Here is a 23,888-nt window from a genome sequence, read left to right on the forward strand (position 1 = left end):
AGCTGCTTAATGGGATAATTAATTATTTGAACTCTAATGTTTACTTTCCCAGAAATGGTATTTTTTTTAAAAAAGATATTTCCAAAGGGAAGGTTCCAGGCTTTTTCCAAATTGGAGAGAAAAAAATTCTCCTGTCTGCCCGCAAGGAATGCTTTGTTTTATAAAATCAAGGGGGAGAACGTTTGGCTTGTGTGGGAAGGAGCTGCCGGATAACTTCCCCTAAATAACTGGGATTTGCAGGTCGACTACCCTAAAATCCCAACTGATGGATTTGCTGGAGGCTTTTGGCACCTGGTGCCTCAGGTGGATGGGCAAGGAGGAGATTTTGGGATGCTGCTCTCCCAAAGGAGCTGGATTCACACTGGAGATCCCACGGGCTTGGCTTTGTGCCTGCTCCCACCCTACCACCAATTCCAGGAGTTTAAACCCAAGGAATGGTGGATTCCCTGTCCTGAAAGGCTCCAGCCCTTCTAGAAAGCAGGAATGTAAACCAGGATGGCGGCTCCCTTGACAAATTAGGGAAAAAAAAAAAAAAAAGGTTATTTCAAGCGTTTTATAGGAAAATCCTAAAGGAAAACTGCTCTGGGTCGGAACAGGTGCCCAGGGGGACACAATCCCAAGGGTTTGAGAGGGAAAAAGCCTCTCCTGGTTCTTTGGGATCCCTCTGCCGTGCTCCAGGGGGAAGTGCCACTGCAGAGCTGTTCAAGGCGGCACGGGACCAAATTTACCCCATGAAATGAGCACAGCAGAGGATGAAATTTATGCCACTGACATCCCATCGGGAGAATACTGGTTAATCCAGAGGCAGAAAGAGCTCCAGGGGATCCAAGGAGAAAACCTGGAAAGCTCCTGCCAGACAGGGGGAACAAATCCAGGGAATCCTCATTCCATCCCCTCAAAACTGCCCACAAAGCAGCTCCTCGTGCAGCAGGAACTTCAAAACACACCATGGAATGGGTTAGAAAGGAGCTGAAGGACCATGGAATGGGTTGGAAAGAACCTTGAAGGACCATGGAATGGGCTGGAAAGGAGCTGAAGGACCATGGAATGGGCTGGAAAGGAGCTGAAGGACCATGGAATGGGCTGGAAAGAACCCTGAAGAACCATGGAATGGGCTGGAAAGGAGCTGAAGGACCATGGAATGGTTTGGAAAGAACCCTGAAGGACCATGGAATGGGCTGGAAAGGAGCTGAAAGACCATGGAATGGTTTGGAAAGAACCCTGAAGGACCATGGAATGGGTTGGAAAGGAGCTGAAAGACCATGGAATGGTTTGGAAAGAACCCTGAAGGACCATGGAATGGGCTGGAAAGGAGCTGGAGGACCATGGAATGGGCTGGAAAGGAGCTGAAGGACCATGGAATGGGTTGGAAAGGAGCTGAAGGACCATGGAATGGTTTGGAAAGAACCCTGAAGGACCATCCAGTTCCTGAGACAGGGCCACCTTCCACCATCCCAGGCTGCTCCAGCTGTCCCTTGGGCACTTCCAGGGCTGGGACAACCTGGGCTAATGCCAACCCTGGAGGGTCCACATGCCACCAGACCCCAGGAAGGAGAGGAAGGGGCAGCAGGGACACGTGTCCTGCTCTCCCCCAGCACACCCCAAGAATAAAACCCCCCAAAGGACAATCCCAGGCTCCCTGTCCTGTCCCCTTCCGTGGTTTTTGCTGCTCCAGGGCCGTTTTATCACTCCCAGCTGTGGCTGCCGGGGACAGCCGCGCACATTTGATCTGTGTTAGAGCCGTTTCACGCCTGCCCGTTCCCAGGGGCATTCCCAAACCTTTCATCCAGGGAAATCTCCCGTTTATCTTCCCCGCCGGGCCGGGCTCGGGGCAGTTTGGGATCCCTCAGGATGGCAGCAAATCCCGGTTTTTACGGCAGGGGGGTTTTATGGGCAGAGCTGCTCCCCAGCCCCTCGGACACCAGGCGCAAATCGAGCAGCTCTTCACGTGTCCCAGCCAAGAAAAAAAAATTGCTGGCAGGAGCAAGGAGCTGGATTTGGGGTTTTTTTTTGGGAACACAGCAGCTCTAAAGCCTGGCATTGGGATGTTAGAAATGCTTTTCTCTCCGGAGAGCCGGATTTGGGGTTTTTTTGGGAACAACAGAACTCTGCAGCCCTGGATTGGGATGCCAAAAACACTTTGCTTTCAGGAGAGCTAGATTCGGGGTTTTTTGGGAACACAGCAGCCCTTCAGCCCTGGATTGGGATGATAGAAATATTTTGCTCTCAGGAGAGGAGCAGGGTTTGCGGTTTTTTGGGAACAAGGAAGCTCTGCAGCCTGGCATTGGGATAACAGAAACACTTTGCCCTTGGGAGCAAGGACCAAGATTCGGGGTTTTTTGGGAACACAGGAACTCTGCAGCCTGGGATTGGGATGATAAAAACACTTTGCTCTCACGAGATGAGCTGGATTTGGGGTTTTTTGGGAACACAGCAGCCCTTCAGCCCTGGATTGGGATGATAGAAACACTTTGCTCTCAGAAGAGGAGCCAGATTTGGGGTTTTTTTTGGGAACAAGGCAGCTCTGCAGCCTGGGATGTTTGTCAGCACATGGTAAGCAGCAGAGCCTGAATCCTTATGGTTATCCCAGGATAGGCTGAGCAGCTCCCAAAAAACCCCACAGTGGGATTTCCACCCACTCCTTGCCACCCCAAACCCCGGGAAGAGCAGGAACGGGACAAACAGGCGCACAGCGGATAAAAAACCCCCACGACAAGTGAAAATATTCCCTCTGCAGGATGGCACGGCAGTTTGGGTTAAGGATGGAGGAGAAGCCACCTCCAACAGCTCAACACACACTGCCCAGTCTTCCCAGTTTTCCCCTCAGCCTGAAGAACCTGGGCGTGCTAAATTCCGTAAATCCAAACCTTCCCAGCCCCTCTGAGCTCCTCTCCCCCACGGATGCACCACCAGGCAGGAAAAGAAGGGCAAACAAGAGCCCAGCTGGTGAAAAGCCGCACTCCTCCAGCGGCTGATCACTCAGCCCCAGCCCCGCGAGCGTTAATTATCAATAATTAACAGGGGAGAGGAAGGAGACGCTGGAGCAGGGAGCAGATTTTCTCGGCAGGCACCTGGAGGTGTCCGCTGCTGCCAGTCCCCGCAGGTGAGCTCACTTCGAGGTTTGCAAGGCAAGGAATTCGTCCTGCCTCTGCCTCTCCGCTCCAAAACCAAAAATTCCAGCCAAAAAAACCCCAAACCAACCCAATTCTTTGAGCTCTCAGCTCGAATTTAACAACCCGCAACTGCTGAAGAGGGAAAACCCACGTGGAAAATGGCCGGTTTGGATGGATCAGCCTCCTGGAGGCTTGGATCTGAAGGGGCAGAGTTCCAAACTGGCACCCTTGGAGGGACAAGGGGGGCACCCCAAATGTTCTGAGGTGTTTATTTCATCCAACATCGCATTTCAACGCATTTTCGTCATCAACAGCCTGCCCTGAGAACTGGATTCGGACAACTGACACGCTGGGAACGCCCAGGAAAAGGTTCCTGGGATCTCCAGGGCACGGACAACACCAGCACTGAATCGGAGGGTGAAGAAATTTAAGTTACAGGGGCAGATCTTCCCTGCTGCTCTCCTCACCTCCCACAGGAGCCCTGCAAACTGCTCAGGAGGGAAGAATTTCCCTTTCCTGCCCTGCTTCACTCATGGAATTCAAGCCAATGCCACTCACCCCTCTTCTGCATGAAGATGAAGAGGTCATCCAGGAATTCCTTCCGCTCGGGATCGCTGTCCAGTTCGTACAGCTGGGAGGGGAACAAGGCAAAATGAGGGCACAGTTCACAGGGAGACACAAAACAAAGGAGTTTTCTTCTCCTCCAGGGTGAAAGGAAAGCACAGGCAGAGAGGGGACGCAGGGAGAGGCTCCTGAGGGATGTGGTGGCCACGGCTGTGACAGTGACAGTCTGACACAAAGCCTGGCATCCTAAAGAGAATGGAATTCCCAGAGCTGGAAAAGAGCTCCAGGGTGATCAAACCCACCCCTCACCTCAGCCAACGGGACAGAGCAGTGCTGGAAGCCAGCTGGAAGCAAAGGGATGGACAGGGACACGACCAGGAGGGAGGTGACAGTGCTTGGGGACAGAGCAGTGGCACCTCTGTGGCACCTGAGGGGTCAAACTCCCTCCATCCAGGGATTGTCACCTAAGTGCCACAGCCCCAGAAGGGGGAGGTGAAAGGACAGAGCTTCCCCGTGAGCCAGGCAGTGCCTCCAGATAAACCAAAAGCCGCCAGAAATGCCAGAACCCAGCGCAGGATCCATCTGCTGCGGGAAGAATTTTTACCACAAGGCCTGAAATCATTAAAACGAAGTTCCCTGGGGAGTGTATCCAAAAAGAACTTTTGGGGCTGAATTCCTGGGAAGCTCTGGGAAGAGCAGAGCTCCTCCAGCTGCTGTGACACACTCAAATCCACGAGCAGTTTTCCAGAGGGAAAATGTTCTTCTCCCGCCTGGAGAAAAACTGGGCTAAAGTTTTTAAATGTCCAAAATCCGGTTGTTAATCCAAACTACATCCCAGCGCAAGGCACCAAACCAGCCCCTGAATTGCAGGACAAAGCTGTATTCCCACAAATTCCCTCCAGGGAGGGCTCTGCCACGGATCAGGGGAAGAATTCCCCCAATTTCCCCCCTCCCAAAGCAGCCCCCTGCCCGGACAGACCTTGGCAAAGTCTCGGGAGATTTCCCTTCCCCGGCACCCGTCGCCTTCGTCGCTCCAGCTCACGCCGCCGTTCTGGGGAGGGAAAAACACCAAAGGAGGGAAGGATCACCAGGGAAAGGAAGTGGAATTTCACCTCCCAGCCACGTTCCCTCCCCTTCCCGAAGAGCAGGGTGCCAGCTTCTCTGTGGCTCTGCTGGAATGAGATCCAGCACCTACAGCAGAGGTGCTGCTTTTTCTCTCTGTGTCCATCTTTTTTTCCAAGGGCACATATCCCAGTGGGATTCCTTCCTGTCCTCCAGGTGACACACCTGGAAGAGCCCTGCCATTCCTCCCTGGAAAACCAGGACCAGAAGGATGGGAATAATCCCTCTGGAAAGCTGCTTGCCAGCCTAGGTACCCTGACTCCTGGGAGGATGTGGATTTTCCCCGGAGAAATGGAAAGCTCGGCTTTGCTGGGTTAAAGCTCGTTAAAAGGATTTAATCTGGTTAGGCCCTATTCCACTTGGGAAATCACCATCCTGGAATGGTCTCCAAGGGCTGGAAACCAGCACCTCCAGCTGCATGGAAGGCCAGGATGACCCTGGAATCAATCTAAGCATCCTGAAAACACCAACTTCGTAAAGTGCCAGTCCCAGTGTGTGCTGGGAAAGGAAGAGCCAAATCCGTGCGGCAAATCTACGCCGCCAAACACAGGGAGAGAAAAGGTCCCAGCACCCTCAGAAGCTCCCCCTGGGAATTCTGGAAGTGCTCCAGCACTCAAACCAGCTGCATGGAAGGCCAGGATGACGCTGGAATCAACCCAAGCATCCTGAAAACACCAACTCTGTAATGTCTCAGTCCAGCACGTGCTGGGAAAAGGAAAAGCCAAATCCACCCTGCCAAGCACATGGACAGAAAAGGTCCCAGCACCCCAAAAGCACCCCCTGGGAATGCTGGAGGTGCTCCAGCACTCAAACCAGCACCTCCAGCGGCATGGAAGGCCAGGATGACCCTGGAATCAATCTAAGCATCCTGAAAACACCAACTTTGTAAAGTGCCAGTCTCAGTGTGTGCTGGGAAAGGAAGAGCCAAATCCGTGCGGCAAATCCACCCTGCCAAACACAGGGAGAGAAAAGGTCCCAGCACCCCCAAAAGCATCCCCTGGGAATTCTGGAGGTGCTCCAGCACCCAAAACCCCTGAGTCACCTGGCTGTGAGACACACATTGAGTTAGGAAGATGAACAGCCCCGTGCCCGACGCCGAGGCCCGGAACGAGCTCCCTAATGCTGCTGATTTGGTTTGAGCCAGTAATTCCTGCCGGAAAGTCAATTACCCACTGAGCCCCATCAACTGAGAGATATTTAATGGGGGATTATTGCCACTTGTGCTCTGTCAGCTGTTTGGTGCAGAGGATCAATTCCCAGCTCTCCCCAAGGCCGGCTTTGCCCACAGGAGGATCCATCCCAACATCCTTTCTCCCAGAGCCTCTCTTCTCTCTCCAGCAGAGATTAAACACCACAGGTTTTTGGCTAATTGTGGAAGCATCCAGCTGCTCCTAAAAGCCCACTGATTGTTCGTGGGGATCAAATCTATGGAGCAGCCAGAATCAGGCACGGTGGAAGGGAAAGGAGGCAGCAGGAATTTCCCACCCGGGACCTTCCCAGGCTCAGGGATTTGTGATGGTTCAGCTTTCTGACCCTTTCCTTTGGCTGCTCCCTTCCCAAGCTGGCATTGGGATATAAATCCAGAGGGCAGGACTTGCTTCCAGGGGGAATTCTGGTCATGCTGGGAGCTTATTCCACTACATTTGAGGGCAGGGATGAGGGAGAAGAGGGGTTAAAGGAGGCAATTCCCTCCCGCCAGTGGGTTTGAACTCGGGATCATTCCCAGGAATAAAACTTCTTTAAAGGCCTTAAAGACTCCTGAAAAGTTAAACAGAACACAAAAGGGAAAATAAATAAAAAAAAAAGGGGTGGTTAGAAGGGAATGGCAGAGGACAAGCAGGATAAATTCCCACAGCTCCTCCCTGGGAGCACCTCCTGGGAAAAGGAGCTTACGGGGAGCTGCAGCCACCAGGGCTGGCCCATATGGCCACCAAACCAGCAGGGACAGCTCTCACCTGGCCTGACCTGAGCTCAGGGGCCCCGGGCAGCTCCAGCACCTCCTCCTGCTGCAGCTGGGAAGGGTTCCAGGGACGTTCCCCACTGCCGGGGGGCGAGGAGAGGGCTCCTCACCCAGGGCTGTGGGGATGGGGCACGGAACGGCAGCTCAGCAGCAGGAAAAAAGGCTGGATTTATCCATGGAAAGCTGGATTTACCCATGGAACAGGCCCTTTCCCAGGCCTCAGCTGGGATCCCCAGGGAATATTCCCACCACAACCTCTGGGCTGCTGCCCCAGACCCCAAAGAGCAGCAGTGATCCCAACGGGAACTCCAGCGCAGGGAAATCACCAGGAGTGCTCAGGGTGCACAATAAACTCCCTTCTGCCCAGGCAGGGAGCTGGGGATGCAGCTTCCCTGCCACTCCTGCCTGCAGAACAACGTCCCTCCTCTGCAGGGATGGCAGGAGAAGCCAGGAAATCCCCCCCGGTGCCACCAAACCCCCCTGGCTGTCCCCCTCCCCACAGAAAAGCTCCAGCAGCAATTCTCCCCAGGCCTGTTTTGGGATTACTCCCCAACCACCTGGAATATCTGATTAGAGGGAAGCTCAGATGTCCAAAGCAATTTTGGTTGCCAATCCCAGGCTGAGCAGATGGGAGGAAGGAGGTGACAAACACTGCCCCATCCTCTCCAGGACAAAATCAGAGCAATAAAAACTTCTGCCACCGATCTCAGGCTCGTTCTGCACCTCCTCACTCTGGACCGAGGATTTAGGGCAGGAATCTGCTGGAATAGCCACCTGGGGACGAGGCTGAAGGGCCAAGGAAACCCCTCCCCTGCCCCGTGGGTTGAGTCAATGAAAAGGGACCGGAGGGGGGGGGGGGCAGCAATTTCAGGATTACCAGGGAATCCACAGAAATTCCTTCTGTGGGCAGAGCTAAGCCTTAGGAAGTGAAACAGATGCTCTCAGAAAGAGAAGTGTTGTAGTACAAACGCTGATAAGATCAGGGCCGCTGCCCCGAGCTGCAAGTTCTCAGGCAGGGAGAGCCAAGGGGTAATTACTGCCCACAGCAGCTCCCCTGGAATGGGAATCAACCCTTCCTAATAACAGAGCTCGATTCAGCAGCTTCAAAGGCAGCCCTTGAAAACATGTTAGTGATTTCAGGAATGGCAGGGAGGAAAGGGCTGAGGTTTAACCGATTCATTGCCTTTTTTTCTTTTTTTTTATTAAGTTCCTTTCATGCGCTCCCACGAGCAAACAGGAACCTGCTCTCTGATCCTTGAGGGAAAGCTGAGCTCTCTGAATGCCTCCTGTTCCCCCCTCCCAAAGGCTGGCAGGAATCAGCCAAAAGCCCAGTGCCAAGACTGATTTGGGGTGAGAAGAGCGATTCTCAGCGCCAGCCCCGAGCCACGGGAGCGAGAAAAACACGAGTGCCAGGGAACCGCACAGCCCAGCTCCTCACACCTCCTGTCTGCAGCCTCAGATCCTGCGAACTGGCACCGGGGGAGACAAGCTGCCACGGCTCCTATAAATAAGAGTGGCACCTGAATAAATCCTCCGAGGATTTATGGAAGGGCTCCAGCACAGCCTGCCTCACCTACGGAAGAATTCTGCAGGTGAGGAGCTGGGGAATCCTCTGAAGCTAAGCCAGGAGAAGTGGCAAAGGGAGAATTCAAACAGGAGAAAGAGCAGGTGCGTGCCCACAGCTGAGGATGAGGGATCTCCTCCTACAGCAGAGCAAAAGGGAAGATATAAAATATCCCTTTCAAAAAGGACCTGGAAAACCCAGCCCTGAAACAGGCACAGGGCAAAAAACCCGGGGTGTGAAATGTCCCCTTTCCCCCCCCCCCTCCTGGAGAAAGGGGCTCTCCCCAGCCATCCCTGCACTCCAGGCACATATTTCAGGTGCTGGAATCCCAGCCCCTCGTTCCCAGGGCCCGCAGCAAAGGGCTCAGTCATTATTTTAAGCTGACTTATCTTAATAAACAGCGTGACCCCTGGGAAGGTTTGGGTCAGGGTTCTCCAGAGCTGCCTGGTGGTTTCTGGGAGACCGCCCCGAGACATCCCCAAAATCCCAGGCACACACCACTCCCGTGGAAAAGGGCATGGAGCCTTTCTTCCATGGGAAAAGGCTCCTGGAAATCTGGGATTTAATCTGGCTGCTGCACCAGCCTCGGTGGGGCAGGGGGAAGCAGCATCAAGCTCCTGGTTTTCCCTGCTCAGCTCTCCCAAGCAACCCACGGGATGAGGACTAAACCCGACACTGGAATCAAACCCTCGCTTTTCCCCTTCTCCAGAGGCTGGGATGGATTTCAGGGCATTCCAGAGGGTTGGAGGAGCAAATGGAATGACCCCCTCAAGCAATTCCTTCTGCTGGATAAGCTCCTCCACTCCCTGTGCTGACAAAATTCCCTAAAATTCCAAAATTCAGCTCATTTGCCCACCGCCTCGTCTCCTACAATTATCTCCTGGGATGGGGCAGGAGTGGCTTTGCTTTCCTGGTGGCTCCCAGATTTCTGCCATCCCCGTGTCCTGAGCAATCCCAGCCTCACAATTCCACGGGACGCTTTCCTCCAAGGCTTCCAGGAGGAAGGAATGAAGTGACTTTTCCCTCCATTTCCAGGAGCATTCCGCAGCCCCGGAATGCCCTCAGAGCAGGGCACAGCCCTGGTAAAAGAAGCTAAAAAAAGAAAAGACTAACCCAGGAATCATTTTGGATACAAATTGGAGGATCTGTTTTATCCCGGATTTTCTGCCCGTTAAAGACAAGAGAGCAAAGGAAAGAGCTCATCCCTTTAAAACATGCCTGGATGTTAAAGATTCCAAGGAACTAAGTGGGCAGCCCACAGCTCTCCACGCAGCTCTCTGGTTTTATTTCCCAGCTCTGCAGTGGGAATCAGCAGCTCCACTGCACCCCAACCATGGATCCAGACCTCCAGCGGCTGTGCCAGGGGACAAAACTTTGGCACAAAGGGGGGGACCTGCCCTTTTCCTGCCACGTTTTCCAGCACAGCCCCGCTGTTTCTTTATAGCCCACCCCTGAACTCGGTGTCTGTGGATTTCCCCTCATTCCTGCCTCTCCCAGCTGATCTGAAGTGGTTTTATTGGAGCTTTTCCTGCTGAAGCTTTGGGCACCTGGGGCTCCCGGCTGGAAGTGGCCTGTCCCAGACTGAGCTGTGACCTCCAAAGTGCAGGAACAGGCCAAAGCACGTCGTGCCAACCGTGGAATGATGGTTAATCCCACCTTTTTTCCCCTCTTCCACACAAGCCCAGCCCAGCCCTGGCTGGTTTCAGGACCAGTGAGATCTGCAGGGTTCTCCTGACAGGAGTGAGAAGCACCAGCTGGGCGAGGAACAAAACCAGCCCCGGACTAAGCCCAGCTTGTTTTTGAAGAAAGAGATCCCTTAAGACCTGTGCCCTGCCTCCTCTTCCCCACCCAGAGCCCTGAAAGAGGAAGTTTTCACCACTCCCATCCAGTAAATTCCGAGGCAATGGCCCCTGACTGACAAACCCACCTCATTTCCCTGCGGGAGCTTGAGCAACTCCCTCTCCTCGGCCCAGCCCCTCGGAGGAAAAGCAGCAGCAAAGTGCTTCCTTCCCCTGGGTGTTTTCCAGCCCCAGGGCCGTGCCCTGAGCAGCTGGGACTGGGAACACCCACCTGCTCCGCAGGGACAGACCCCAGTGATCCACTGAAATTCCCACTCACAACAAAGGAGAGAATTCCACGAGCCCCTGGCACTGGCTACGGGGAGGAATTAACCTCCCACGAGGCAGCAGCCAGCTGGCTCCTTCCTTTTCTCCTTCCTTCCTTCCTACACACGGAATATAAAGTGGTTCTGACTGCCAGCATCAGGGCACAAGCTCTGCCTGCCCACGCCAGCACTCCCAGGTTACAATCCCAGGATCCCAGAGGCCTGACAAGGAATAACTCCGGTGAGGTGCCTGCATGGAAAACGGATAAACCAGCAGGCTTGGCCCAAAATCCCACCCCACAAAGGCTCTCGGGGAGCTGGAAATCCCCGAAGCCGAGCTCTTGTGGGATAGAAGAGAGCACAGCAGGGAAGCATCGCCTCCCAAAGCACTCCCGGAGCGAAGGGAAAGGCGGGTTTCGGGGAGCAGGGAACTGACCTGTTTGAGCTGCTCGTCCAGGCGCCAGCCGGGCCGGCCCGCCGGGGCTCCAGGATGCTTGGCAGAGTCCTTGCCCTGCTCCTCCCTGCCCTGCTGGGCTCCCCGCGGGGCAGCCCCGGGGCCGGAACCCGCTCTTTGGCTGCCGTGGGCAGCTTTGGGAGCGCGCAAACACTTGAGAGCAGAGCAGCTTTCCCGGCCGGGCGCCTCGGCGCCGTCCTCCGGCTCGGCGCCGTCTTCTTCGTCCTCCTCTTCATCCTCGTCTTCATCCCCCTCCTCCTCCTCGTCCTCCGAGTTGCCGCCGTGCTCCAGGCCCCGGGCGGGCGCGGGGGCGGCTCTGGCGTTGGGGACAGCGGGTGACAGCGGCGGGGCACGGCCGGCGCGGGGCTGGGCAGGGAAGGGCGGCAGCGGGAAGGGCACCTGCGGCTCCCGGCGGCGCTCCCGGCAATCCATGGGCACCGCCGCCGCCGCCGCCGCCGCCTGCTGCTGCTGCTGCTGCTGCTGCTTCTGCAGCTGCTCCACCACCGCCTGCAGCTTCATCCCGCCGTGCGCATGGCTGGGAGCCCCGGCGGGAGCCGCGCACGATCTGCCGGGGAGACAAACGGGGCTCAGCCACAGCGCCCGGCGCTTTCATCTCTCTCTCTCTCTCTCTCATTTTTTTTTTTTTTTTTTTTTTTTTTTTTTCCCCAGGAAGGGGATGGACAGAGCGCAAAGCCGGGGCTCTTTCCTGTGCAGGAGACCGTGAAACAATCAGCTCCGCGTTTAACAGCCTCGGGCTGCGGCTCCCATTCAGTTTTCAGACTGTTTAATTGTATTTTCGAGCCGGGAGCTGGCTCTGCTCTGCCCCGAAGACACCAGCCCCGAAGGCCTCTTTGTGCAGGCACAAGCCCTTCCACGCTCCCTAAATTACCGCTGTTGGAAGGTCAGCTTTGGGCTTCGGTGCTCCTGGAATACTGCCTTAAAAGGAGACAGCCAGCAGGAGCTGCACCATATTGATACTTAAAAAAACCCCTCAACATATCCCCGTGCCAGGCGGGGATTTGTCCTGTGAGGCTATCCCTAAATTCTTCTGTGCTCTCGCTCCTACTGCTTTGTCAAAAATAAATAAACAAACAATTCAATAATAATAATAAATAAATGTAGGTGTTGTTTTTTTCCCCTAGGGAGCACACCAAAGATCCCGGAGGTTCCCGGAGCATCCCAAACCCCCCGCTCGTGTCCTCCCGAGGAGCCCGGGAGCTTTCCCAGCTCTCCATTTGTGACCTGCTGAGCCAGCACTCGAGCAAAGCCCGACGGAACAGCCCCCGGCTGGGAGCGGAGCTCGGGATAAACCCTGGGAAAAGCCAGGGCGCCGCTCCGCCCCGGCCGCGGGCTGGCCTTTGTGTCCCCCCTCGGGAATCGCCCTCCTCGGGGGGGGGAGAAAAGGTGCTCGAACACATTTGAGGGGCACCAAAACACGGCCGGCTCGGGGAAAACAAAGGAAAAGCCAACTCCAAAGGAGCCCCGAGCTCCTGCCGCCTCCCACTGCCCCGCTTGGGGAGAAAAAAAAAATAATATAAAGGGATCGTTTGGGGAAAAAGAAAAAGGATCGTTTTGGGAAAACGAGGTGGGAAACGGGCAGGATTCTACTCTAAAATAACCGGGCACCTACCAGGCAGCAGGATTCCGAGCGCAAGACAACTTCCAGGATCCCGGAGCATCCCTAGCCGGGAGTGCTGCGTGCCAAACTCATTTTTGCCCCTCTGTCTCTGTCTGTCTCCTCCCTAAACAGCAGCTGGCCGAGTTTTTCCCCGGGCGAACTCTCCCCGAGGCAGCAGCCCGGCCCCAAAGAGCAGAGCCCGGGCGGCGGAGGAGCCGGAGCCGCAGAGCAAACACGGCTCAGGTGCGGCTGCAGCCCCAGGAATGCGGCACGGCGGCGGGGCAGGGCAGGAAGGGCCGGGAAAAGCGGGCGTCGGGCACAGCCGACGCTCCCTGAAGGAACATCGCTGCCGGGAGGAGCGGGCAGAGAGTTTTGGGGGTGGGAAGGAGGCGGTTCGCTCAAGCTAAATCGCGGTTTCTGAGCTGACAACCGGAGCGGGGATGAAGCCACGAGAGCAGCGCGGGTTTCCCGAGCCGCCCCACGCCCTCGGCGGGGATGGTTGCCGGCTTTGGGCGCCTCTGCCCGGCTTTTCGTGCCCCTCCCTCGCTTTCGGCGTCTCTCCCCGCGCAGGCAGGGCAGGGAGCCGGTCTCCCCACCCGCGGCGAGCCCTTTGGGCCCACAGCCCCTTTAACTGCGGTTTTCAACCAGCTAGAAGAGCTTTTCCCAGCGGGAACTACCGGGGAGAGTTAAAGCCGCCCCGAGGGCGGCGGGGGCCGGTGATTAGTTCATTAATGAACCCGCCCCACGGGGAATGCCCGAGCGCTCCGAGCCTCCCCTCAGGCGGCAACACCGCGGGGCCCAACCCGCCCCCCCCGGCGGGTTCCCCCGTTACCTCCCGTTACGGGTCCCGCCGGTCCGTGCGCGGCCGCCTCAGCTCCTCCTTCCTCCCCTCCTTCCTTCCTTTCCCCTTCCCGTCCCTTTCCTTCCTCCTTCCCTTCCTGCCCCCCGCCCGCCCCTTCCGAGCCCGGCCGGAACCGCCGGGAACGGCCGAGGGGAGGGAAAGCGCCGGCCAATCAGCCAGCGCGCCGCCGGCCGACTTCCGGTTCCGGGCGGTATAAAACCCGCGCGCGGGGCGCGGGCCTGGCAGTCGCGGAGGAGGCGCCGCCGGGGACTGAGAGGGTGCGTCAGGGTGAGCGGGGTCTGCGGCATCCCCGGCGCCGAGCGCGACAGCGGGGACGGGATTTAGGGGTCCCTCCGTATCTGTTTTGGCTTTGAGGCGTGGCTTAGGGGGTCTCTCGGGGAGGGGGTTAGGGTCTCGTCCTGCCCGTTCGGGCTCTGAGGGTGGGTTTGGGGGCCTTCCCTATGTCCCTTTGGCCCTTCAGCGTGGGGTTAAGGGTCTTTCAGGGGGCTGTAGAGGCTTCCCTCCTTCTTTTTGGGCGTTCGCGGGGGGAATTTAGGGGTCTGCCTCTCGGGGAAGGGGTTAGGGTTCCTTCATGTCTGTTTAGGCCCTCAGACAGCCTTAGGACCCCTCCGTGTCTATTTGGGCTATTAGGGTGGGTTAGGGGCCCCCAATGAATGTTTGGCCTATTAGGGGTTCCCTGCATGCCTCTTTGGCCTCATAGGGAGCGCTAGGGGTTCCCCTCGTGTCTGCTCAGGCTCAGAGGGTGGGATTAGGGATTTCCCCGTGTGTACCTGGGCCTTCGGGGAAGGCTGGGAGGCCCTGCTGCGGCTGTTGGGGTGAAATCAGCGCTTCTCCCGTGTGTGTCTGGGCGGGTTTGGGGTCCCCGTCCGTGCGCTCTGTCAGCAAGTCCCACGCTCTGCTTTGTGCTGAGGACTTTATTCCCTCAGCTCTGTGGTAAAGGCGGGCCGGGGGCTGTGGGGAGTCCCTGCCGGTCCCCTCAGATCCCTGGGAAAGGAAGGAGTAGGAATCGCAGGGTGGTTTGGGTTGGAAGAACCTTAAAGGATGTTTTCATTCCAACCCCCTGCTGCTGGCAGAGACACCATCCACAAACCTGTGCTTCACCTCTTGGGGACTGTGTTTATTTCTCTGCGTGTTTTGAGGGCACGAATGGGTATTTCACCTCCCTGCCTTGCCCCGCAGCCCCCTCAGGGCCCAATTTCCCCCACCCCGGGGGCTGGGAGTGACCCCGGGCTGTCCCTGTGCCCGCAGGTAGGCCGGGCGGGATGGCGGACGAGGAGATCGCTGCCCTGGTGGTGGACAACGGCTCGGGGATGTGCAAGGCGGGCTTCGCCGGCGACGACGCGCCCCGCGCCGTCTTCCCCTCCATCGTGGGGCGGCCGCGGCACCAGGGCGTCATGGTGGGCATGGGGCAGAAGGACAGCTACGTGGGCGATGAGGCGCAGAGCAAGAGGGGCATCCTCACCCTCAAGTACCCCATCGAGCACGGCATCGTCACCAACTGGGACGACATGGAGAAGATCTGGCACCACACCTTCTACAACGAGCTGCGCGTGGCGCCCGAGGAGCACCCGGTGCTGCTCACCGAGGCGCCCCTCAACCCTAAGGCCAACAGGGAGAAGATGACGCAGATCATGTTCGAGACCTTCAACACGCCGGCCATGTACGTGGCCATCCAGGCCGTGCTGTCCCTCTACGCCTCGGGCCGCACCACGGGCATCGTGATGGACTCCGGGGACGGCGTCACCCACACGGTGCCCATCTACGAGGGCTACGCCCTGCCCCACGCCATCCTGCGCCTGGACCTGGCCGGCCGCGACCTCACCGACTACCTCATGAAGATCCTCACCGAGAGGGGCTACAGCTTCACCACCACGGCCGAGAGGGAGATCGTGCGCGACATCAAGGAGAAGCTGTGCTACGTGGCGCTGGACTTCGAGCAGGAGATGGCCACGGCCGCCTCCTCCTCCTCGCTGGAGAAGAGCTACGAGCTGCCCGACGGGCAGGTCATCACCATCGGCAACGAGCGCTTCCGCTGCCCCGAGTCCATCTTCCAGCCCTCCTTCCTGGGCATGGAGTCCTGCGGCATCCACGAGACCACCTTCAACTCCATCATGAAGTGCGACGTGGACATCCGCAAGGACCTGTACGCCAACACGGTGCTGTCGGGGGGCACCACCATGTACCCCGGCATCGCCGACCGCATGCAGAAGGAGATCACGGCGCTGGCGCCCAGCACCATGAAGATCAAGATCATCGCCCCGCCCGAGCGCAAGTACTCCGTGTGGATCGGCGGCTCCATCCTGGCCTCGCTCTCCACCTTCCAGCAGATGTGGATCAGCAAGCAGGAGTACGACGAGTCCGGCCCCTCCATCGTCCATCGCAAGTGCTTCTAGAGGGGCTGCTGCTGGCAGCGCCCTGCCACGCTGGCACCTCCCGCCGCCCTTAGCCCGTGTTCTCAGTCCTTTCTCCAGGTACTAATTAGCGTGTGAGTTTTAATGGCTCGTTAGGCTCCTGCTCCTCTTCCTCGTGGCTTGGAAGCGGGCAGAGGGTTGTTCACTTTCCCTGTGTTACACGGTTAGGATGACACTAAAGTTAGATTTGGCACCTGTAGGTTTGTTCCTTTGTAGGAAAACAAATAAACTTCCCGGGTTTAAACACTAGAAGAGCTGGTTCCGCGTGCTTTCTTGCAGGGGTGGGTTCTCTGTCCCCTCGCCACAAAGAATTACTGGGTGAAGGGTTTTGGGATTCCAACCTGGCTTGAAGTTAAAGCTTAGCCCGGATTTTTGTTTTCTGATTTCTCTTTAAATCCCATCACGGTCCCTGGTCTGCTCGGACCATTTTAAGAGCTGTTAGGGAGCAAAGCGTGCCTGGAATGTGGCTCTTGCAGCCCGACTGGACTTTCATGGTAACTTGGCTTTTTTTAGAACACAAACAGCTCTTCTTGTCAGAAAAAGTTGGCGCCTTGGCACAGGGTTTGGTCACCGGAGTAGTGGCCTCTCCTTTTTTGGGAGAGGGTGAAGAGATGGAGCAGCGGATAGTGCTGAAGAGCGGGCAGCTTCGGACAGCTGGGCCCTCCTGCGTTGGCGGGGTATCTATTGGAGCTGCTCGCCCACGGGGGAGGGCTGGCAGCCGCTTAATTACTGAGGTAGCTTTAATTAAAGGCGGTCGTGGCGGGGGAGTAGCGCGGAACTGCGCGCCCCTCGCCGCGCTCCTCCCTTTAAACCCTCTGCCGCCCGCCCATTGGCTGGTCGTGGCAGGGCCGGCCAATCAGCAGCGCCTTCACTTCGGGAGGAGCTTACCACCAACTCTTTCGGACTCTGTTTCCCAGCGTGCACGGCGTTTCACGAGACTTCCGCTTCCGGTCCGTGGGGGTAAGGTAGCGCGGAGCTCTGGGAGGGCCGGGGGAGCACGGCCGGGAGCCCCCCGCGGTGGGCAGGGGTGGGAGACACGGCCGGGACCCTCCTGAGATGAGAGGGGACGTTGGGTCTGGGGTGGGCCACGGTCAGAACCTCCTGAGCACCGGGGCCACGGCCGGGGACCCTCCTGAGCTGCGGGATGGCCTGAGGGGGGGGGCCGGGGGGGGGGTATGGCCGGGACCCCCTGGGCAGAGGGGGAGGTCGGGTCTGGGAGGACACGGCCGGGACTGTCCTGAGCTGAGAGGGAGGATTGGGGTGGGGGACAGCCTGGATCCCCCTGGGCTGGGGAGGGTCTGTGGGGAACACACCCGGGAGCCCCCTGAGCCGAGGGGAAGGTCTGTGGGGAGGCCAGCCCCGATCCCCTGAGCTGCGGAGGGTCTGTGGGGAGAACAGCCCCGATCCCCTGAGCTGCGGAGGGTCTGTGGGGAGAACAGCCCCGATGCCCTGAGCTGGGGAGGGTCTGTGGGGAGAACAGCCCCGATCCCCTGAGCTGGGGAAGGTCTGTGGGGAGACCAGCCCCGATGCCCTGAGCTGCGGAGGGTCTCTGGGGTGAACAGCCCCGATCCCCCTGAGGCCGGGCGGGGTCGGGGCTCAGTGGGCGCTGGGGCCGACGCGGGCTCGCTGTGTGCGGGGCCTGCCCCGCCTGTGTCCCGCCCCGCAGAGGCGCCATGGCCCTGCCGGAGTGGCACATCGCCGTGAAGCTGGCCGAGCAGCCGCTGGCCCCCAAATCCATCCTGCGCCTGCCGGAGACGGAGCTGGGCGAGTGCCCGCTGGGCGGCTGCAGCATCTCGCACCTCAAGCAGCTCATCACGGGCAAACTGCAGGAATCCATGCCGGACCCCGAGCTCATCGGTGCGTGCCCCGCCGGAGCCTGGCGCCGTCCCGCCGCTTGGGGACACCCTCGGCCCGTCCTCGCCGCGGCCGGGACACCGCATCCTGCTGTTGCTGGGAGGGTTCGGTGTTCTTGCCCTGTTTCCTTGGGATCACGGTGCCCCAGCCGCGGCAGTGCCCTTGGGAGGGAATATTTAGGCTTCCCACCACTTCTATGTCCTTGTGAGATATCTCTCTCCCTTGAGAGAAAGGTCAGCTCTTACGCAGCAGGTGACCCTGCCAACTCCTCTAGATCAGCTCCCTGATTTCCCTCCTGATTCTCAGCTCCACAACTTCCCTGTGTTGCTCCCTAGACAACTGGAGCAGCTCCAGCTGCTCAATAACCCCTGGGGCCCTAAGCCACACCTAGAGCCCCCCCAGCTATCTCTGAGAGCACCACAGGTGTTTATCTTCAGGTGTTTCTCCCCTCAGACCTGATCTACTGTGGCCGGAAGCTGAGGGATGACCAGACCCTGGATTTTTATGGAATCCAGTCCGGCTCCACTGTCCACGTCCTGCGCAAGTCCTGGCCTGAGCCTGACCAGAAGCCAGGTGAGGAGCCGTGGGGATTACCCCTTGGATTCTCCTTGGGGTGTGTTTTATGAGGGACTGAGGAGCAGCTTCTGCTGGGATTCGCTGCTGTGGAGGTTTCCAGGGGAATGAATCCCCCTGTTTGGGAATTCCCAGCAGCACCTGGGTGTTTTTTTTTCCTGCCGACAGAAGAGTTAAGGAATGAGCTGTGCAGCATGGAGAGGGATCATCCCTTCCTTTATTGCCCGGGATCCATTTTAGGGGCGTTGCCAGGGAATCTGGAGCAAAGCCCCGGGGATGAGCAGGCTGGTGTGTGCTCCTGCTGTGCCTGACTGTACAAAAGGAGGAGTTGTGCTTGGCATTCCCATAGTGGCACGTGTGGGAGGATATTCCTGGGTATTTTTAAGATCTGGGAGTGCAGCGAGTTGTTACTCTGCAGTGACTGCACCAGTTCAAGGATGTTAAAGGATCCCTGTTTCGGCATGAAGGTCTCAGTGCTGTGTGAAATGGCTTTGGGGGCTGGCAGAGGCCCAGCTGTGTTTTGTTGGGGTGTTTTCTCCCCTCAGAGCCCGTGGATAAGGTGGCAGCAGTCCGGGAATTCCGTGTCCTGCACACTGCCCTGCACAGCAGCCCTGCCTACAGAGATGCTGTGAGTGCTCTGTTCCTGGAGGGAATTCAGCTGTCCCTTCCTTCTGGGGACCGTCCCACAGTGGGTGACAGTCCTGATCTGCACTGCTTTCCCTGGCAGGTCTTCAAGATGCTGGGAAACAAGGAGTCCCTGGATCAGATCATTGTGGCCACTCCTGGCCTCAGCAGCGATCCCGTGGCTCTGGGTGAGTCTGGCTCTGATCCAGAGGATCTGAGGAAGGGCTTGATTCCTGGTGGGGGAAGGGGAACACCCAAATCTAGGTCGAATTCCTGACAGGGAGAAGGGAGAGTTAAAAAAAAAAAAAAAAAACCCTCATTGTTTTGTCCCTTTGTGGAGCATCAGAGTTGGTGGCTGCTCAGGTGTCAGTTGTGCTCCATTGGTAATGGATCCTGGCTTCAGAAGGGTCAGGGAAAGGAGGGATGAGTGCTCTGTCCTTGCTGTAAAGTGCTACAAAGTGATTAATTAAATCCAGCCTGTCCTGGAATGGTGGCAGCCCGAGACAGGCGGAGTTTGGGATGCAGTCACAGCCTGGCTGCAGGGAGCTGGGGGCCAGCTCCCATCCTGCCCTTGAGGTGGAACACCCACAGGATCTGCTGGAAAAGCCCCATCCCTTGGGTGTGTGGCTGTGACCAAAAGCCTCTCCAGGAACACAATGACTTCAGAAGAACAATAAGAGCATTTATGGTGTTTACTCATGACTCACTTCCTGGAAAACAATTCCCATTTGTCACGGTGGCTTTTGTATGACTGGCTCCTGTTTATTGTATCCTGTCTCACGGCGTTTCCTGGTCTTTTCCAGGAGTTCTGCAGGACAAGGATCTGTTTTCCGTGTTTGCAGACCCCAACATGCTGGACACGTAAGTTCCCCGAGCTGGGGCAGTGACTCAGCAGTGCCTTTGTGTCCCTGCGTGTCACCTGTGGGTCACCGAGCTCTGCTCCTGCCTGCCAGGCTGGGACACTCCTCCCTCAGCAGCAGGAAACACGGATCCACCACTTGGGCTAATCCAGAGGAGGTTTGGAGGGAGGCTGGGCCATCATCACCTCCAGATCAGGGTTCACACCTGGATGGAGCTGCTCGCAGCAGAGAACTGCTCCCCTGAGAGCACATGGGAAATGAGAGCCATGGAAAAGTCAGCATGGGTCCAGAAGGGTCCTTGGAGAACCCAGGCCAGGTCCAGCGTGGGTTCCAGAAGGATCCAAAGCCAGGTCCAACATGAGTCCAGAAGGATCCTTGGGGAACCGAGGGAGGGTCCAATATGGGTTCTAGAAGGATCCAAAGCCACGTCCAACATGGGTCCAGAAGGATTCTTGGAGAACTGAGGAAAGGTCCAATATGGATCTAGAAGGATCCTTGGTGCCCCAAGCCCAGGTCCAACCTGGGATCCAGAAGGACCCAAGTCCAGGCCCAACACGGATCCAGAAGGATCCTTGGTGAACTGAGGGGAGGTCCAACATGGGATCCAGAAGGATCCAAAGCTGGATCCAGAATGACCCAAGGCCAGGTCCAACATGGGTTCCAGATGGACCCAAAGCCAGGTCCCACATGGGTCCAGCAGGATCCCTGGCTGCCTGGAGGAGGTGATGCCATGCAGCAGGGGCAGCAGGGTGGGCAGGTTGCTGTGTTCCCTGTGCCCTCCCTCAGCCGTGCCCGCCTGTGCCCAGGTTGATCCCGGCGCACCCTGCCCTGGTGAACGCCATCGTGCTGGTGCTGCACTCGGTGGCGGGCAGCACGCCCCTGCCAGCCCCGGACACCTCCTCACGGGCCATGGCGCTGGGCTCCTACCGGGACATGCCAGGTATGTCCTCCTGGACGGGGAACTCCCTGCTCAGCCAAAAACTCCACGGGGTTCTCACCTGCCTCCCAATTCCTGCCGGTTGGCCGCATCCCTTTTGATAGCACCGGGATTATGGCTGTGTGCTTTGATTAGAAGTGTGTGATGTCACAAGGTGGAAATCTTACAGTTACTGCATCGCTCCTATTAGTACTATAGTTTTAGACTGTAGTAATATAGATTTAAAGCAAGAGGGAGGGTTTAGGGTGTAAGCTGAGTCCTTCTTTTTCACCTTCTTCTTCATGGGTTTGGGCGGTGTTTTGTAATTGGGTAGAAAAGTTTGCATTGTGTGCCAAGGGTGGTTGGTTATTGGGTCAAAAATAAAAATAATTTAGGTGTCCTTTCATAATTGGACAGCTTGTTCTTAAAAGGCCTTGTAAAGAAAGAGATTGGGGCCATTTTTACTTTGTTAGCTAGAAGTGCTGTAGAACTCATAGTTTGTTAGGCTATAGGTAATATAGATAAGGGTAGGTAATATAGGTAAGAGTTAATAAGTATCTGAGAAGGAAAAGGAAATACTGTCGCGAGCGTTTAATCTCGACTCTGGCAGAAGGGACGATAAAAGTGACACCTTTTATTCCCCTTTCTGCTGCAGGTGGCTTTCTCTTTGAGGGGCTCTCTGATGATGAAGATGACTTCCACCAGGTAAGCAGCCAGGTGGGGTGGAACACTTCGTTTTGGGTTTAATTTGTAAAGCCCTGAAGCTCCTGAGCTCTTCCCTTCCCGTCTGGTGAACAGCACGAGCTGCTGTGGCTCCCCGGGGGAATGTGGAGACAAACATATTGATCCTGGCTGCTTCCACGCTGTTCAGGAGAGGGTTTTCCTCAGTGCTGAACACAAAACAGGAAAATGGAACGGAGGAAACGCCCTTGTAGCCAAAGTGGAGCGTGGGAATGTTGATCCATGCCCTTCTGCAGTCTTCCTCTCCATAGGACAAAGGGTTCTGTCAGGAAAACTGGATATTTGGGTCCAAACGTGCCTGTCAATGGGAATTGTTTTGTTCCAGGCTAACATCACCCTGATTTGGGGCTGAGGAATGATAGATTGAAAAGTTTCCTGCCAGTGTCTACAGCTGACTCTGTGGGAAAAAAAGCACATCCCGCTCTGGCATGTTTGTCTTTCCAAAGTTCCACCCTTGGGGGTTTTGGGTATGGTATGACAGGCACCTGTGGTTTGACTGGGACACAACCACTGAGCTCACAGCTGGGGCTTTTCTCTCCCTCCCCGCAGAGCTCGAGGTCCACCCCGTCCAGCAGCGCGTCCGGCTCGCGCCCGGCCTCGCTGGGCTACGCGGGGGCGGCGGGGCCGCGGCCCATCACCCAGAGCGAGCTGGCCACCGCCCTGGCCCTGGCCAGCACCCCCGAGAGCAGCTCCCACACGCCCACCCCGGGCACACAGGTAACGGCCAGGGCAGCGAGGGGCTGGCACAGTCATTGTGTTCCCTTGGGAGAGTTCCCCGTGTGACCCCAGCCCTGGCTCCGTGTGCCCTTGGGAGAGTTCCCTGTGTGACCCCAACCCTGGCATGCCTGGCTCTGCATGCCCTCGTGCAAATCCATGGGATCCATATCTTCCATGTGAGCCCAACCCTGGCTTTGCATGCCCTCAGGGAAGAGTTCCCTGTTTGCCCCCAACCCTGGCACACCTGGCTTTGCATTCCCTCAGGGAAGAGTTCCCTGTTTGCCCCCAACCCTGGCACACCTGCCTTTGCATGCCCTCATGCAAATCTTTGTAGTCCCTATCTTCCACGTGACCCCAACCCTGGCTCTGCATTCCCTCATGCAAATCCATGTGTTCATTATCTTCCACATGATCCCATCACCCTGGGGGCAGCCAGCACAGCCGGGGTCAGCTCTGGGGCTCCTTCATTCCCTCCTGGAGAAGCTCCCTTCCCTATGGCATTGAGGCTGAGGGGCTGCTGCAGGTGTTGCTCCGTGCAGGTTCCTGGGAGCCTTCTCCTGATCCCTTCCCTCCTCCCAGGGCCACTCCTCTGGGACGTCCCCAATGTCATCCAGTGTCCAGTCGGGGACACCCATCACCAACGACCTGTTCAGCCAGGCCCTCCAGCATGCCCTGCAGGCCTCAGGGCAGCCCAGCCTCCAGGTCAGTGGCAGCCCCTGGAATCCTGGATCCCACTCGTGTCTCCCAGCTGCCTCCTGTGGTGGGGGCATCACTGATGCCTTCTCAGGGTGCCCCAAAACAGAGGGCAGACAAAGTTCAGGGAATAAAAAGCTGTTATATTTATTGAAGGGGTACCTTCAGGTACATTTTGGGCAGATGAAGCTCCCCCAGGGGCTACACCCAAAAATGGATGGTGGATCACAGGTTTTCACACTTTAATAAGTTTGGTCCATTTGCGTCCTGGGGGTTAATCCTCCAATTACAGCTTCAGGTAATGAAGTCATTTACCCCAGGTTTGCTCCCCCCCGGCTCACTTTTGTTTACATTTCTGGGGCCTGAGGCAGTGCGGTGTCCTTGGCTCCTAGCCCTGGAGAGGAATTGTTGTGTCTGACCAACTTGGGAAAGCAGCAGCTCACACTCCAAGGAGTTTAGAGTTACGCGCTAAAGAATTGCAGGAGTACAAATGTATGAAAAATAGAAAAGCTAAAATCTTTGGGCATGGTCACAGACCCTGCAAAAGTACTGGGTGGAACTGGGCCGGTGGGTTTGAGGACTCTGCAGCATCACTGAGCTTTCGGGAGCTGTTTGCACGGGAGCTGGGAGGGTGGGCAGTGGGAAGTTTCCCTGCTGGGGTTCTCCCACCCAGCCCAAACTTCTCTTTGCTGTGAGCAGAGCCAGTGGCAGCCCCAGCTGCAGCAGCTGCGGGACATGGGAATCCACGACGACGAGCTGAGCCTGCGGGCCCTGCAGGCCACCGGAGGGGACATCCAGGCTGCCCTGGAGCTCATCTTTGCTGGGGGGGGCCCCCTAAATCTTCCTGCTGGACCGGTGAGTTGTGCTGAGACAGCACCCCCGGGCTGATTCTGTGCTGGGGATGCTCCTTGGCTTGCTCTCCTGTGGGGGGAGCACTGAGGGCAGCTCCAGATCCTGCCTCCAACCAACCTCCTCAGGACTCAGCGCGTTGGAGATGTGGCTCCTCCCGTTGTGCGGTGTTCTATCTGTCGTTTCATTCCCGTGCTCCCCCCGGATTAAACGGACCCTGCTCGCGTCCCTGCCTGCTGTGTGGGTTGTGCTCTGTCCCGGGGTGTGTTGCAGATCCCAGCGGGGCAGG

The 23,888-nt window shown here is 57.2% G+C and overlaps 3 protein-coding genes across 6 annotated transcripts in view; 2 read left to right on the forward strand and 1 right to left on the reverse strand.

Moving 5' to 3' along the window:
* Positions 1-13,423, reverse strand: part of ARID3B (AT-rich interaction domain 3B) — a 28,748-nt gene extending 15,325 nt beyond the window's left edge. For 2 of the 3 annotated variants that reach the window (XM_066195999.1, XM_066195997.1), the window contains exons 1-4: positions 13,332-13,423; positions 10,864-11,446; positions 4,657-4,728; positions 3,672-3,744 (exon numbers count right to left, since the gene is read on the reverse strand). In XM_066195999.1, coding sequence (XP_066052096.1) covers positions 3,672-3,744; positions 4,657-4,728; positions 10,864-11,400 — 682 coding nt within the window. In that variant the 5' untranslated portion in view covers positions 11,401-11,446; positions 13,332-13,423. The remainder of the gene's footprint in view (positions 1-3,671; positions 3,745-4,656; positions 4,729-10,863; positions 11,447-13,331) is intronic. The other variant, XM_066196000.1, reaches the window with a different exon arrangement.
* A 112-nt stretch (positions 13,424-13,535) lies between these two features.
* On the forward strand, positions 13,536-16,024 carry LOC136296923 (actin, cytoplasmic type 5). Of its 2 annotated transcripts, none has more exons than XM_066196462.1 (2): positions 13,536-13,618; positions 14,610-16,024. In XM_066196462.1, exon 2 carries the CDS (start codon positions 14,624-14,626, stop codon positions 15,752-15,754), a length of 1,131 nt encoding a protein of 376 aa, XP_066052559.1. In that variant the 5' UTR covers positions 13,536-13,618; positions 14,610-14,623; the 3' UTR covers positions 15,755-16,024. The 2 variants fall into 2 exon arrangements, with proteins under 2 accessions (XP_066052559.1, XP_066052558.1); XM_066196461.1 differs by having other exon boundaries at positions 13,558-13,628.
* A 938-nt stretch (positions 16,025-16,962) lies between these two features.
* Positions 16,963-23,814, forward strand: UBL7 (ubiquitin like 7). Its single transcript, XM_066196460.1, has 10 exons — positions 16,963-17,629; positions 18,080-18,199; positions 18,745-18,827; positions 18,927-19,011; positions 19,627-19,684; positions 20,490-20,623; positions 21,255-21,304; positions 21,890-22,057; positions 22,637-22,759; positions 23,450-23,814. Exons 1-10 carry the CDS (start codon positions 17,446-17,448, stop codon positions 23,636-23,638), a joined length of 1,194 nt encoding a protein of 397 aa, XP_066052557.1. The 5' UTR covers positions 16,963-17,445; the 3' UTR covers positions 23,639-23,814.
* Positions 23,815-23,888: the final 74 nt, after the last annotated feature.

Source organism: Chamaea fasciata, unplaced genomic scaffold (assembly GCF_029207755.1).
Source record: "Chamaea fasciata isolate MVZ Bird 193981 ecotype frontalis unplaced genomic scaffold, bChaFas1.0.hap1 SCAF_14, whole genome shotgun sequence".
NCBI lineage: Eukaryota > Metazoa > Chordata > Aves > Passeriformes > Sylviidae > Chamaea > Chamaea fasciata.